We start from the raw sequence: 15869 nt of genomic DNA on the forward strand, positions 1-15869 counted from the left end.
CGTTTATGATATTGAGAGTAATTATAGTGATTTTTGTGTGCGCGACTCGCGACCGCTCAGTGCTTTACTGATTAGATTTATGATGACAAAACAATACGGTCTGCGATTATGATAATTATTATTAATCAATAATTCTATCCAATGTTTTATTTTTTTTGTTCTTTTTTTTTTTTTGTTATTAAATTTTGTTAAACTTTTGGTACCATAAGAAATAAAGCGTAAAATTATTTAGGCTCAGTTTAAATTTAAATTAAAAAAAAATGTTCTTTAACTTTTGATATAATTTTGTTGAATAAATTAAAATCGCAGTTTTTCTTATACTTATTTTACTTTCTTTTATTTTTAATTACTACTCTATCCTTCGTTTGCTTTCCTATTTATTCTTAAATCCTTCATTTCTTCTATTCCTTTAATTTACTTCTAAACTTTTTATTTAAATAATAATTGATATTTAATTTTCTTTTTAAATATTAGACTAGGATAGAAATTCAAAGTACTGAGATTAGAAACGCAGCTAGTACTTGAAAGAATAAATAAAACTAAAGCTTTTACTTTAATCAAAAATAATAAAAAGTGAAAAGTAAACTTTTTCTGACTGGAAATTAATGTAATGAATTTCACAGTTATGTTATTGGTATTTTAAAAATATAAATTTCATGAGCTAGCTTTTATCGTCATGATATAAAAAAAAATTTTAACATGCCTCTTTTATCTAAATCATCTGATTTAAAACAAAAACTTTTAATAAGTCGTGCCTTTTAATGATATAATGGTGAATTTTATTATAAAAAAAAGTCAAAGGATTTGAAATAAAATTACTTTTAAATTAAAATAAAAAGTACGATATACAGGGTGATGATAATTATTTTTGTGGTGCATAATTTAAAGCTTTCAATAATTATTTGAGTTAATTCAGTCAGTATTCAATCGAATGTATTATTAATGTGTTTTTATTATTTTTATTTTTATTTACTCAAAATGCGTTCGTACTGGCAATTATTTTATAACAATTGTTATCTTTACAACTGTACTCCTTTATTTAGGAGCTTCTTTATATTTAATTAAGTTTCATTTATTCTATGAAATACAATAACAAAAAAAGCTTTGTACGCTTCGATAACTTTAATGTAATCGTTACAATGTTTTATTCAAAACAATAAATAAATGTTCTCTTAATTCATATAATTTTATTTTTAGATTTTTAATTAAACATTTATTATTTACTTACTACCCAATTACTTATTAATTAAACTAATAAATATTTAATTAATTCACTTGTACCTCTTGGTTTTTTCCAAGTTATAATTATTGTAATTCATTTTTTTACAATTTAATTAATCAGTTGATATGAAAGGCATTCTCAGACAGTGCCGCGACTTTTTAAAAATATTCAGTCACTCAACTGTCAAGTGTACCAAAATTTTATCAATTAATTAAAAAAAATTAAAGTATTGAAGAAAGGACAATCACTGAAATAGATCTTAAAAATAATTTCTTACAGTTGATATTAATTGGGAGTTAAACGAAATTTTGAAAATAAATTTCAGTAAAATCTTCAAGTAAATTTTATAAAATTTTAATTTTAACTCCCAATTGATATCGACTGTAAGAAATTTTTAAAATCCATATCTCAGTGAAATTGTCCTTTTTTTTTTAGCAATGATTTGATTTTTTTTAAATCAATTGATAAAATTTTGATCCACTTGACAGTTGTCATTGAAAATTTTTAAAAAGTGCGGGACACTGTCTGAGAACGGTCTTAGAAAAAAAATGAAAATACTTTGATATTTAATCAGGTATATTTATACATAAAACTTTAATGGAGACGTTTTCTAAGTGATTGATAGAGTCCTATAAGTGATGATACAGTTCCAAGTGCTCCAACTTGCCAAGTAGACAGTTTGCCGCCCCAAAGAGTACCATTTGGAAGATAACTTATTGCATAACTCATGTCCAGTAACATACGGATGCAAACTAATGTTTCATTGTGCATTTTATGTCTCAAAGCTTTTTCTTCAGCTTTATTACCAGACTTATTCTTGAGACTGGTGTCCTTTTGCTTCAACAGCAGTTTATATTTACGCAAGGACCTAGACAATGTAATACAATCATAAATATAACTTACAAAGCTATAAAAGGAGTATTGTATATTTTTTATTGTGTATAGAAAGATAATTTAAGAGCTCTAGAGGTTTCTTACGTCATCAAAGAAATATACAGGGACAGGATCCAAAACCACGTGGACATGGTGTCCCATTTATCGACATCCACATTAACTAACTGATGTTCTCCAGCCCAGCAAATCGTTTCAATAGGTGAGTAAACGACATCAACGATAATTTCAATCATCTCCAGCCATTTGATATACGGATCTGTTGCCTGTTACATCACACACGTCAATTACACATCTAAAAAAATTTAATTTATCATCTCGAGTCCACCGACTCATAAATATTGAGCATTTATTTATTCATCATAAATATACTATTTATACATATATATATATATATATATATTTTTATGATTACCTTGTTTGTCCAATCATATTTGATAGCATAATTAAGAGTGGGTATGTCATCAAGAAGCCGAAGGATGATCCGACAATTACTCATCTGGCTTCCAAAAATTTTAAATTTTTTCTTATCATCTTCAGACCTCGGTATCACAGTCGCTAATTTTGCTGCATACGATAATGTTCTTAATAATTTATCTCTACCTTCGTAACTTTCTAAATAATTCGAGATCAATTCCATGTTTATTTACTTTGTAATTTCTTCGAGGTTATAAACCAACTAATTCTCTTCACCTGTCATTCATAGTGACACGTGACTAAGCAAACAAAAAATCATAGTATTTTTATTTAAAAATTATAAATTAATAAAATAATTAATTTATTAATTTAAAGTATGATTATGAAGTTAACATGAGACTGAAGTTAGCCAGCGTTTAATAATTCTTGAATTTTATTTAAAACGATAACTTTAAAAAAAAATTTTTTAAAAAATTTTACTTATAGTTTTTTTGATTTTCTACCTGTGTGTATTTTTAGTTTTTTTTTTTTTTGTAATCGATTTATCGAAAAAAAAAATCCGAAAACTGTTAATTGTCTGTTAACTTCAGGATTATATAGTTAATAGACAGTTAAAAATTTTCGGAGTTTTTTTTTTCAACAAACCAATGAGAAAAATATAAAAATATGCACATGTAGAAAATTAAAAAAACTACAGGTGCAATTTTTTCAAATCATATTTTTTTTATAAATTATCGTTTTAAAAAAAAATCCGAAAACTTTTAGACATCGGCTAACTTCAATATCGTTTTAAAATTTATTTTTATTTTTCAATAAAATTATTTAAATAATATAACATTAAAATTATTATTATTTTTATAAAACGATTCTATTAAAATTACACTTAAAATTAATAATAATAACAATTTTACTATTTAATTATTTAAATTTTATGATCGTGAATGTAACAGACATCAGATAAATTTAAAATTATAAATAAATAGAGTAAATAATTAATGAAATAAAATTAAAAAAAAATGCGCATTTAGATAATTTTGAAATTTACAAGTGCATTTTTTATAAATATTATTTTTAAAATCATTTACTTTATTTATTTGTAATTTAAAATTTGTCTGATGTCTGCTTCATTCACATTCGTTAAATTTTGCCCAATAATTTGACGGCTTTTCAAGTTTGAATTTTTCCCGCGCAGATGAAACTTTAAAAAACCACCGCCACGCGCGCCAGTTTAACGTCGCCTTGGAGAAGCCACAGTGGTGACGTCAGACATCTAAAGGCAGAAGCGAGCGCGTTTGAAGCCGAGTAGGGCGTGAAAGTGTGTGTCGTGCCGCCCGCTACTTTTAGTGTCCTCTTGATCAGGATCAACACACAATTAAATAAATAAATAGCCAACAAAATAATAACTAATAAGTAAAATATGTCAGAGTAATAAATAAAGTTATTTAAATACCGGTAGTGTGGTTATAATTCGTGTGACAATAATGCTTGGTGTTGCGATTAACAGTGTTGTGTGATAAACGTTGTGTGTTGAGTTTAGTTTAGTATATACATACCATGTTCCGCTGCATTCCAATCTTTAAAGGGTGTAACAGGCAGGTGGAATACGTTGACAAGCGTCACTGCTCACTGCCAAGCGTACCCGAGGATATCCTCAGGTACTCGAGAAGTCTAGAGGAACTACTTTTAGACGCCAATCATATCAGGGATTTACCTAAGGTACAAACTACCCACTACTTGCTACCTACTGCCAACATTTAACTACCTATAGTATAGTATATGATCACAATCACCAAGTGTAATCATGATCATCAAGGACAGTGTTAACAACTCGTTATTAATTTTACTATCCCCTTCACCTTAACATACACTAGATTATTCTCCAATTCCTCTAACATCATATATTTGCTAGCAGTATATTTTTTACATATACTTTTATTCGTGACGTTTATTATATTTGACGTTTAATTTAAAAAAAATTTTTTTTTCATAACAAGTTGTCGCTTAAACAAAAATGCGCAGTTAATGTATACATACACTTACACATGTACATTGATTATTATCTATGATAAATATTACCGCAGATATAATATCATAATATTTATATAAACTGTGTTCTTTATATATATATTTAACGGCATAATTAATTACAGAATTTTTTTCGGCTACAAAGGCTAAGGAAACTTGGGCTCAGTGACAATGAAATTCATCGGCTGCCGCCAGATATTCAAAATTTTGAAAATCTTGTCGAGCTTGACGTCTCCAGAAATGGTGAGTTTTTTTTTTTTATTTTTGTGTGTTGCTATTAGAATTCTTTTATTTTTTGAATCTAATCAGATTTCGGAATATAAATTTATCAGCTCCGAATTCTTTTGTCATATATTAATTGTCTTGTTATCGGTTATGATTATCTGGGATGAATTATTCTTATTATGATCAAATTCTTATCAATAATATAAGCGACAAAAGCGAAAATAGATGATAAGTTTTTTATTTTTTATTGATATTTAAATTACAAAGACTTCTGTAAGAGAGTTTGTTGAGCCCGAACCCAAGAAACGGGTTGTATGTACATATGTATATAAATATGTATGTAGAGTATACTTCCGTTTAGTTGTATTGGGTAGTATCGGACAATTTCATTGCACCGAGTTGACGATTATTGCGGAACGACTTTGATAATATAATGGATTGTAGCACATGGTCACGCCGGCATTGACGCGTCGAGTACGAGCTTGAGCGTCACAAACTTGTCAGACATGTGGCGAGAAAGTAAAGACCTGAAGTGTATGTACACACTCTTACATTATATTACTATACCATACCATGGCATAAAATACAATAAGTATTACGTGTATATATGAGCACAATGTATGTGCGCTCAATATACACATGAATTTTATGTAAAGATGTACTTCAGTTTTTAGTGCTTATTGAATTTTTTTATTATTTATCATATTCATATTGTAGCACAGATTGTTACCGATAAGTTACCGCGGCATTCCCAGATAAAATTGTGTAACAAGTAATAATAGATTGATATTTTCATGATTATAGTAATTAATGTAAACGTTACCGTCGACCTGGGTAACATTGCTCACGCGAAAAAATAATATTTAGATGTAAAAAGTTATTTATGTTTATTTTTCAAGTAATTAATAGGCGCGGGAATTTAAAACGTCAAATTTTTGGAGTAAAAAAAGTCTAAATATACATGGAAATAATTATTTAATAAATTTTGCTCGTTAATTGTGAGTAAAACTGGATATGGATGAATAATTACTCTTCCGTTTCTAGATAGTGTTAAATTATGGGGGTAGGAAAATCCAATTTCGAGTAATTTTTAAATAAAAAATAAAACAAAAAGAATCAGTTTTTATCCTTTCGTATTTATTTCGATTTTGGTCCGGATTCACTCTAAGTTGTAGATAAATTTTATCGAAAAAATATTTGCGTGTTGTTGTAAGGGTGCTCAAAATTATATAGGCAGAGTAAATGTTCGTGAGCATGACTATATTGCAATGATTTAATTAAAATAACCTATAGGTTGACGTTAAATAAAGAAGTTTAATTTTTATTATTAAAATTAATACGGTAACGGTAAATTTTCTGGTTTATGTTGATGTGCGGAGTTTGTGGTTTATGTATAGGCATCTTTAAAGAAATATATGTATATATATAGTTATAGTAATGATAAATAATGATAGAAGTAGACGAAGACCAAGAGCAGAGCAAGACGAGAAAGACGATTACACTTGATGTAGATCTCAGTGGTTTTAAGTGCTGGTAAAGCTCCGTTATATACTCTCTTCACTTGCTACAATTTTACTTTTACATTAAAACTAATGCTGAGATTTAGATACTGAGCTTACTTTGAAAGATAGATTCCTGTTTCTGAAACGATTAGATTCAAAATGTTGCTCACGATTTAAATAAATAAACTCTGGCAATGTGGTTTTTATTTATGTACGACCGACGAATTATGTTTGCTTGGCGCTAACACGTGAGAGAAATTTTTATTTAAGTTAAATAATTGTCGTATTGTCAGGAGGAATGTTTATAAATATAAATTTATTATATGCACTAAGAAAATTTTTTTAAATATAATAACCAACAGAATTTTTGAATTTTACTTTTCTAATTATCTTTCGAATATTAATGTCACTCGCTATAAAAATTTCTGTGATGCCAATTGATAATAAATTAAAATAAAAGTAAAATTAAAAAATTCAGTTAATATGGCCCAGTCTTAAGAAGGGCCTGCACTTTTTTTCTGTTAAAAAAAAGTTCTCGACTGCACAGAAAAAAATATTTCTTAGCCCAAGAAATTTTCTGCATTACAAATTGAAAACAAAAATTTTTTTAGACCAAGACAGAATAGAAACTAATAGTCTTATAACGAGGTCCTACTGTACTAAGAAAATTTTTGTCTTCAATTCATAGTACTATAAATTTCTTGCGCCCAAAAATTATTTTTTTTCTGTATGAAAGTGAATATTTTTGATTAAAGAAAACTTTTTTTAAAGCCTTGCTTTTCTCACATAAAATAGAAATCTCCTCTGATCATGACAAATTCTCTTGGCTGAAGAAATTCTTGACTTTGTTCCCGAAAAAGTTCGTCTTCCAAAATATTTTCTTGACACAAGATACATTTTTTCTACATGTAGTGCTCTAAATTCGATGGTAACTTTTATCCGTAAATAGATAATTAGAAAAGTTTGTAATTTATAAAATTTAAACTATTGAAATAGTATTTATTCGGTGAGATTTTTATATTATAGAATAAAATTACCGACTTTTCAGTCGCACTGAAGTCGTTGTCGACTGCTTCAACTTGATTATTTCCCTTTTATTCTCCTTGTCATAGCTACGACGTCGACAACGACAAGGTAGTGAAGTAGACAGGTTGTCCTAGTTCACTTAGAGTGAATTTACCCATAGCTCCTTCATACTTTTATTTCTTTATACTTGAAGCTCTTTTTATTTATTTATTTTTTTTTCTTATATTCTCTTTATTTCTTTAGAGTCACTTATTCGTTTTCTTGAAATCCCTCTGCGGAAAAGAAACGAGTCTTTATTCCATTCCATCAATCTTTGTAACTAAATTGAGCTAGAAATTTCAAACAATTTCATAGCTGATATTTTTTATTTCCTTTTCCTTTTTCTCTTAATATTTCTTCAATATGAAACATAAGAAATGACGATAAGTTTGTTTTTTTAGTTATCAGGTATTGCAATGACGTTAACTTATTTATTTTGTATTCAGTATTGTAAATAAAAAAATTCGTGATGCTAAAAAAACTTTCACTGAGCAGAGATGTTTTTACAATCGACCAAGCAACTGGTATTTCCGCTTCACTCGTGTCGCATCACGATGAGTAGTTTTTTTATACGATGAGCATACGCTATTTCTATAAGCCGCAATGATGACATTATTTCTCGTCTTGTCGATTTGTCATTAACTATTTTTATAACAAAAAAAAAATATAAATATATATATATATATGTATATATAGATTATTAATCATCAAGGCGGAGCAAAAGCGTTTTGAAAGTTTTAAAAAATTTAAATAATGAAATTTTATCAGAAAAAAAAAAATTTGAAAAATTCCTTAGCGGAGAAATTAAAAAAAAAACCTGCAACTTTTTTTTATTGATAGAAATTTTGTGATTCATTAATTTTGATGTCCTGCAAATTTCTAAGAAATGGAATTTTTTTATCACCACTTCTGCATTAAATTTTTTCGCAAATTTTTTTTTCAAACTATGAGCTGTCAAATGAAACAAATTATTTTTCAATTACTTGGCAAAAAAATATTCGTAATGAGTTTACTCATCTCTAATATAAAGCTCAATGACTTTTCTATCTTCAGTGTAATCGTAGTCAAAAAAAATTTTTTTTCAAACGTTCAAAACTTTTAAAAATATCCAAACTAATTTATTTAGCTAAATTTAGATCAATAATTTATTAATCATTGCTCAAGTTATTTTTTAAACATTTAAATTCCAAAGTATAACTCTATGAAAATAAATATGAAAAGTAAAAATAGATTGGAGAAAATGAAATATTAAAAAAAAATAAACTTAGAAGTTTTTTTTTCTTTTAAATCAAATAATAAAATTTTCAATGGTACTTAAAACTATTCGGCACCTGTAAAGTGCAATAAAATAAATCAATCGTGCTCTTTCATTACAGTCAAACGTTTTTATAACCTATTAAACTAAGTCCTTAATCAAATGCCTTGTGGTTAAAAAAAAACAAATAATAATAATAATAGTGCACCGAGTAACACGATAAAAATATCATATATTTAAAATGTCAAACAATTTTTTTATGTATGATAAAAAATATGAAAAAAAAATTTTTTTTAAAATAAACATTCTATATAGATATATATAAACATAAATATGAAATAAATTTACATATCCTACATTCGTAAAATCGTGTATAAAAATCTATTTATTTAATATGTAATAATATTTCATTTCTTTAATTTCAACCATTTGTGTTTATTCATCCAAATACAAACAGGTATATATAAAACTATTAAATTTAAAAGTTGGATTCACTCGCGGATGAGTTAAAAGATAATAAGCGGTGTAATTTGCACGATTACATTATGTATGCAGTAGCAAATAGTTTTCTTTACTACTGATGTACGCGAAGCGTAGAAAATGCAGTAAAGGGACTGGCTAGTTGATTCAATATCATAAAATATTCCGTAGGTATGCAGTAGCCAGGTAAATTAATACATTGTGTAGAACACCACGGAGTTATTTAATTACCCTGGGGATATAAATTCCATTTCTACTCTATCTATGCATAATTATTTTACAGTTTAACTATTGATGAGTCGAGTCCTCCTATTGTTCCTGATAATTATTAATAAGTTAATTATAATTGTGCCTGGCTCTTCAATTGCATTGATTCAATAGATACAAAAGAATTTTTTTTTATATTATGAATCTACTATTATTATCATTTTTTTTTTGTTTGAAACAAGGGAATGAAAGGCTGAGCTTCTTTAATAAAAATATAATATTAATTAAAAAAAGCAAATTAGGTCACACAATACTAATCAAGATAAATTTTACACAGTTAGATGTGTGTATTTATGTATGTGTGTACATATATATCACGGTCGTTTATTGCTAACGTAACATCAACACAAAGTACATTTACTTCATATAACACACTAGTTATTAAATGGTAGCGTAGACTTTACTATATACTCTAGAGGACGATACACAGAGAGTAACACAGTGCAGGATTTGTTTTTAAGTAGGCCAACGGCATTACATTTAACGTGACATTTAATATATATGTATATGTATGTAATAACTATTTAAAGGTATTTTTAAATTAATTTAAAAAAATATATGTCAGGTCATATATGTCACCCGTTGAACTTTGAGCCCTTTATTATTAAATCAACGGAGAGTGTAGTTTAGTAATTATAGAAATTCAATTTTCACTTTAAATTGGAAATTGATGAAAATGAAAAAATAATCATTTTTTACCCTACTTTACACCAAATTATTGTTTTATAGATTTTTAAAAAGTTTAACTCATTATTATCCGTGACTGAGTTTTAAAATATTGGGAGAGTAAATTTGATTAAAATTAAAAGTTTTAAACAATGTAGCGATGTGTGGTATGAGTGAATAAAATGGAATAATGCAATTATAATATTAACCTCAACATTAGCCTTGTGCAGCCTTTCGTTTAACTCTTTTTAAACTCGACCTCGATATTAACCCCTTAGGGATAATTGGGCAGGCGTGGTTTTGCATGTCTTTATCCTGCCTAAAAATATACTTTGTATGTATTCAGTATGAATACCTTTTATAAATGCTTGATATTGAATTTTAAATACAAAGACTTTTGTCTAAGGGCATTGTCAGACAATCCTTCCTCCATTTACTTCTTGAAAATATTTAATGATCTTGAACTGTCATGACCGCACTAAAATTTTTTTAATTAATTAAAATTACATACAGAAAATTTTTGAGTAAAAATTACTCATAAAGTTTGGTACTGTAAGGACATTTAGTCAGTAACCAAATTTGTACAATGTTGTTAGTATAAATTGCACTTTATTATTTACTTGCTACCGAGTACTATATTTCACAATGTGCATAGGAAAAATTTAGATACTAACCACATGTCCTTACAGTATTAAACTTTTTGGATAATTTTTACTAAAAATTTTTCTGCGTGTAATTGAATTATTAACTGAAAAAGGACAACGTAGTTAAAATTTTTTTGAATTATATATTCAAAGAAAAAATTACTTACAGTATTTATCACTTAGGAACTGAAGGAAATTTCTTGAATGAATTCAAACAAAATCATGTCAATATTATAATTCGAAATCTCAAAATTTTTAGTGTAAAACTTATTTACCAAATTTCGTTTAACTCCTAATTGATGACAACTGTAAGTAATTTTTTTTTTTTTCAAATCTATATCTTGGCGAAATTGTAAAGAAGTTGTTCTTTTTTCAATTAATACTTTATTGTTTTTTTTACTAACTAATTAATGAAATTTTAATACCGTTATGACAGTTCAAGTTAGTTGAATATTTTTAAAAAGTAGGAGGGGGCACTACCTGAGTATGTCCTTAAAAAGTTTAAGTACTTTTCAGTATTCCCAACAAATTTTTTTAATTAATGCTTTGATTTTTTAAAATTAATTACTGAAATTTCAACACAATCATGACAGTTGAAAGTCGTTGAATATTTTTAAAAAGTGGGGACACTGTTAGAGAATACCCTTAAATTCTAAAGCCTATGACAACTGCGTGAGTTTAATCTTTTGTTTGAAAAGTTTAAGCCCTTTTGAGTATTCCTAACGTATTTTACTATCTTACATAATATTATCTGTGTTATATTGTACTGCACATTGTAGAATATTATTGAATTATAAATTTAACTTGCGTACAATATTTGAACAGTAGAATCAAGTTAAATATTTTGATAGTACAAGGTATATTCTAAAGTTTAAATATTTAGTTTAATTTTTGTTCTATTATATTATTTTTCGTATTTGTAAATTAGATTCGGGTAAAATGGGTTACTCTAAAAATTTGTTTACTTTTGCATTTAATAAGTACAGTAATTGCAAGTATAATTATCTTAAAATGTTTTAATAATCTGCAGTAAAATTCAATTAATTAAAAGTAAAGTTTTAAAGAAATTTCATAACTATTAAAATAATTTCAACAAAATGACAGTTTACTAAAGTTATAATGAGCTGATAAATACACTTAATAGTATACTAAAATATTTATTAAAAACATCACTAAGTTAAACTTGAAAGCTTGTTTTCAAATTTTGTCCGTAAACAAATTTACAGTTGATAGATTACTTGATACTTGATACTTTTTATAGTTCATTAAAATCAACAGTAATAAATTTATATTAAATATTTCAGAGTTTTAATATCTCGTTTATAAAATTCCACATATGTAATAAAAAGTCGAGTAAAAATGACTAAATTATAGGGAATTCGAAAGGTCAAAAAATCTAGTGAATGAATAAATAATTAATAATTTTCCCAAGCTACCGATTTTACTTCGGTTGACCTTTATATTAAAACCTTATTTTTATTCGCATTCGTCTGTAAAGAGTGCAAGAAAAGCCTTGGCCCTTACGGACGACGGAAGTTGTACACATGGTTGAGCTTCATGAACCTTGAACGTTCCTCCTATCAATAAATTTTATTAAACATCAATCTTTACATTTTATCATAATAATTTATCGTTTAATAATTTATTTAAAACAGTATTTGAAGGTAAGAAAAAATAAATATTCTATCTCAAAATTAAATTATTACAGTTCGCCATTTTTTTTTTAAGTAATAATAACTTTTATGGTAAAAACGATAATCTATTGGAAAGAATAAAAAGTAAGGTGTGGAAAAAAATAATCTAAGAAAATGATAGACGGTAAAGAGAGGTGCGCCGGTACTTTATACAATCGTTATATATTATCTCATAAATTCTCTCAACTTTAAATCCTCTTGCTGCTTGAAATCCACTGATGATTGCGTCAGAGTAGTTTAGTGTACTACTTAATGCTAAATGTTGTTTGTATCGTTATGTACCTGAAGATTGGAATTAAAAATGTTTTTCGCGCAACGAAAATGAAAAAAAAATGTATGTAATTCGACTGCTTAAGAGTGACTTAAGGAATAATTCCTGAGGTTAGGATGGCCTAAGATTTTCGGGCTGACATATCAGCATCTATAAGCGAAACATTTAAAAAATCTAGTCATCTAGTAGATTTTTTACTTTGCTTTTAGTGTAATTTAAGGGAGACCACTAGTTTTAATGTTTTAAGGATATATTTGTGGATATATAATGAATACAAGATAAAATTTTTGAACCAATATATTCAAAATTCAGCGAGTTATTCGCAATCTCCCAACGCTTCAAAAGAAAGTAATAGCGACCTTCACAGTGCAGGAAATAAAAAAAACCAAAAAGTTTATTAAACTAGAAGGTGTTTCCCGTACCATGATCCTCGAGTTGAGAAAAAAATTGGAATTTAACGAAATCGCGGAGTTTTTAAAAAAAAATTTCAAATTTCGCGCGAAAATTTGATGATTTGTGGCCTGCCAAAATTACATTTTTGATTCGGTCGAAAAAGTGGAAGCTCATGGTATGTAGAAACATATATAAAAAAAAAAGCTACAATTAGAATCAAATCGATCGGATGATTTGTCTTCGAATTATAACTGCAGCAATTTTGAAAAAATGTATTTTTGAGATCCGATAAGCGGCTGCTCTTCAGATGGCTGTAACTCAAAAAAACTATTCGAGATATGCTCTTTAAATTTTAGTATGTTATTTTTGAAGGTATAGACTAAGGAAACATGCAAAAAAATAGATTTTTTCAAAACTTCACACTAGTGGTCCTTCTTAACGTTACATTCGGAAGATTGAGACACTTACTTCGGTATGTTTGTATACATTAATACTGCACTGGTGTTGAACTAAATATATATCTCACACTTGGATGGATTCTATTGTCCGTCTATTACTCGCAAGCGTTAAAGTCTTTTTTTTTTTAATCGCGCGATTAATCTTCAGCGTGGGTAGCCCATCGACAACAAGAATTACATCGCTAGCATTCTTTCCTTTCTTTTTTTATTATTATCTTTTTTAGTCTCAATCGTATACTTATTCTTATTTATTATTATTATTATTATTATTATTATTATTATTTCTTTCTTATTCATTTTACACACTACATTACATTGGATACTCACCATCAGCTCCACCCAGTCATCTTAAAATTTATCTCGATCTTGATCAATTTATTCAATTTCATCCGGTTGATCATTTTTATAAACATAATTATAAATCGACATTTTCAATAATACGATGGTTATTGAAATTTATTTTTAGCCATGTCATTAAAAAAATTTATAATAAGAATCTATTTATGTCTCAGTGAGTGTAAGATTTTAATTTACTTCCAAAGTAATGTATCAGCCGTCTACAAAAATAGAAATACACTCGATAATTTCAGTCTTTACTACCCCAGGCGTCTTAAATAATAAATTTTCATTTTATTTTACCTATACTTGTTAGCAAATCATACATATATACATATACATACCTTGAATATCAAAAGTTTGTTGGTAAACCAGATCCTCTCAGTATAATAATAATAATATAGGAATATATATAGAGCATCCATCAGATTATCTGTAGTACATAGTTAGTGAATGAATGAGTGAGGCATCTGTGTTGATAGCTGGTTGAATACGCAGTAGATTACTTGAAAGTTTGATAATTAGACTACTTGAAAGACGTGCAAGATATATGTATATATATTTGGCATATAGTACAAATCTGGTGGTTCGAGTAGAGACTAGTTGGTAGTGAGCTTTCTTTGTTCATGTAGAACACTTGTCTTCTAAGATTATCAAGTGTTGGGTATCAGTAAAGCTCATCTTCTGTTGCCATCGTCTTTTGTGTAACTTGCTTGTGTTTCAGGTCATATTAATCGTCTACGTCAACTCGTATATATAATATACAATATTTTTGTAGAATATTCTGTTCCCTTATACTCTTGTCTGTAGATTGTATAGCTAAGTAGACTATTCGATTCGATGTTCATACCCCAGTTGGGCACAATCAGAGCAGTTGGCTCTTGAGTGTTTCTACAATTCAATTTAATCGTCTTGTTATTGGGTATCAATAATAGTTTCTCCTGAAATCAATACCTTTATATATATAAATGTAATCTGATAATAATATTTCCTTAATTAGGAGTGATAACGAATTGCGGATGAGGATAAAAAGCTTGTAATTTATAAGATTTATTTGCTGTATAAATATTTTGGGGTGAAAATAATAGAGGTGAAAGAATATTGATATTTATAATTTATTGTTTTATTAAAAGAATAAAAATAAAACACAAAAAAATGGGAGCAGAAAAAATAGTTTGAAGAATGTGATATAGGCATTGGGGTAATAAATAGAGTCCATTGGTCTTCTTACAGTGAGTATGTAGTAAAGAGGACATTGAAAACCGATCGAAGAAGACAAGAGTGTATTGGTGTGTCGGTGGGTGATGACAGACAGGGGGTGGATTGAGTAAACTGGGGCGCGTGGAGACGCTGTCGAAGCCCTAACAAATATACACTTTTACTTGCTATAATAATAATAATTATTGTTATTCTGCTCACAACAATAATAATAATAGTCAGTCATACTAAATGATGGCTTCAAGTGTGTGTCAGCTTTTTTTTCTCAATTATTTTTCAATCCCTCTTGACAAAAATATCAATCAATCTCAGTTTTCTTTTTCTTCAGGATTTTCATCAAATTGCAATTAAAAAATTTTATTTTATTTACGTTTTTTTTTTTTTTTTTTTTTTTAAGACCGCAAGTAAATAATTATTTAATGAACTAAGGAAGGGGGGCAATACGGGGTAGGGTAGGTAAAATGAGGTACCCCGAAAATTTAAAAAAAAAAATTGCATTATTTAAATTTTCCAAAATTTTTTTTGTAAATATAATTGACCATTATTTTGATTTTTTTTTTTTTTTTTTTTTTTTTGTTAAACTTTTTCAAAAATCGATTGTCAGTCGAAGATATTAATTACATTGTTTGATGATAAAAAATATTAAAAATTTTTTTTTTTTCTTCCTTTGCATTCAGTAATTGTCTCAAATGTAATTTTTTTTTTTTTTATATAAATTAATGACAAAAAAATTTAATTTAATCAAACTTATCTAATATCCAGAAAATTTTTTTTCCCTTTTCCCCATTTTACCCGCAAAAATCAAATTTTTTTTTTAATCGCAATTGAAAATTTTTTCTA

General features: G+C 27.4%; 2 protein-coding genes across 9 annotated transcripts in view; one reads left to right on the forward strand and one right to left on the reverse strand.

Moving 5' to 3' along the window:
• Window positions 1–423: 423 nt before the first annotated feature.
• On the reverse strand, window positions 424–2934 carry LOC103571523 (peroxisomal membrane protein 11C). Its single transcript, XM_008549711.3, has 3 exons — window positions 2529–2934; window positions 2201–2379; window positions 424–2090 (listed from the first exon to the last, which is right to left on the reverse strand). The coding sequence occupies exons 1-3, from the start codon at window positions 2751–2753 to the stop codon at window positions 1817–1819; spliced, it is 678 nt and encodes a 225-aa protein (XP_008547933.1). The 5' UTR covers window positions 2754–2934; the 3' UTR covers window positions 424–1816.
• An 826-nt stretch (window positions 2935–3760) lies between these two features.
• Window positions 3761–15869, forward strand: part of LOC103571521 (protein lap4) — a 46321-nt gene continuing 34212 nt past the window's right edge. For 2 of the 8 annotated variants that reach the window (XM_053737506.1, XM_014442704.2), the window contains exons 1-2: window positions 3768–4246; window positions 4681–4798. In XM_053737506.1, coding sequence (XP_053593481.1) covers window positions 4085–4246; window positions 4681–4798 — 280 coding nt within the window. In that variant the 5' untranslated portion in view covers window positions 3768–4084. Of the gene's footprint in view, window positions 4247–4680; window positions 4799–15869 lie in introns of all 8 variants that reach the window. The other 6 variants (XM_008549709.3, XM_008549708.3, XM_053737508.1 and 3 more) reach the window with 6 other exon arrangements.

This window comes from Microplitis demolitor, chromosome 3 (genome assembly GCF_026212275.2).
Source record: "Microplitis demolitor isolate Queensland-Clemson2020A chromosome 3, iyMicDemo2.1a, whole genome shotgun sequence".
In the NCBI taxonomy this organism is placed as follows: domain Eukaryota; kingdom Metazoa; phylum Arthropoda; class Insecta; order Hymenoptera; family Braconidae; genus Microplitis; species Microplitis demolitor.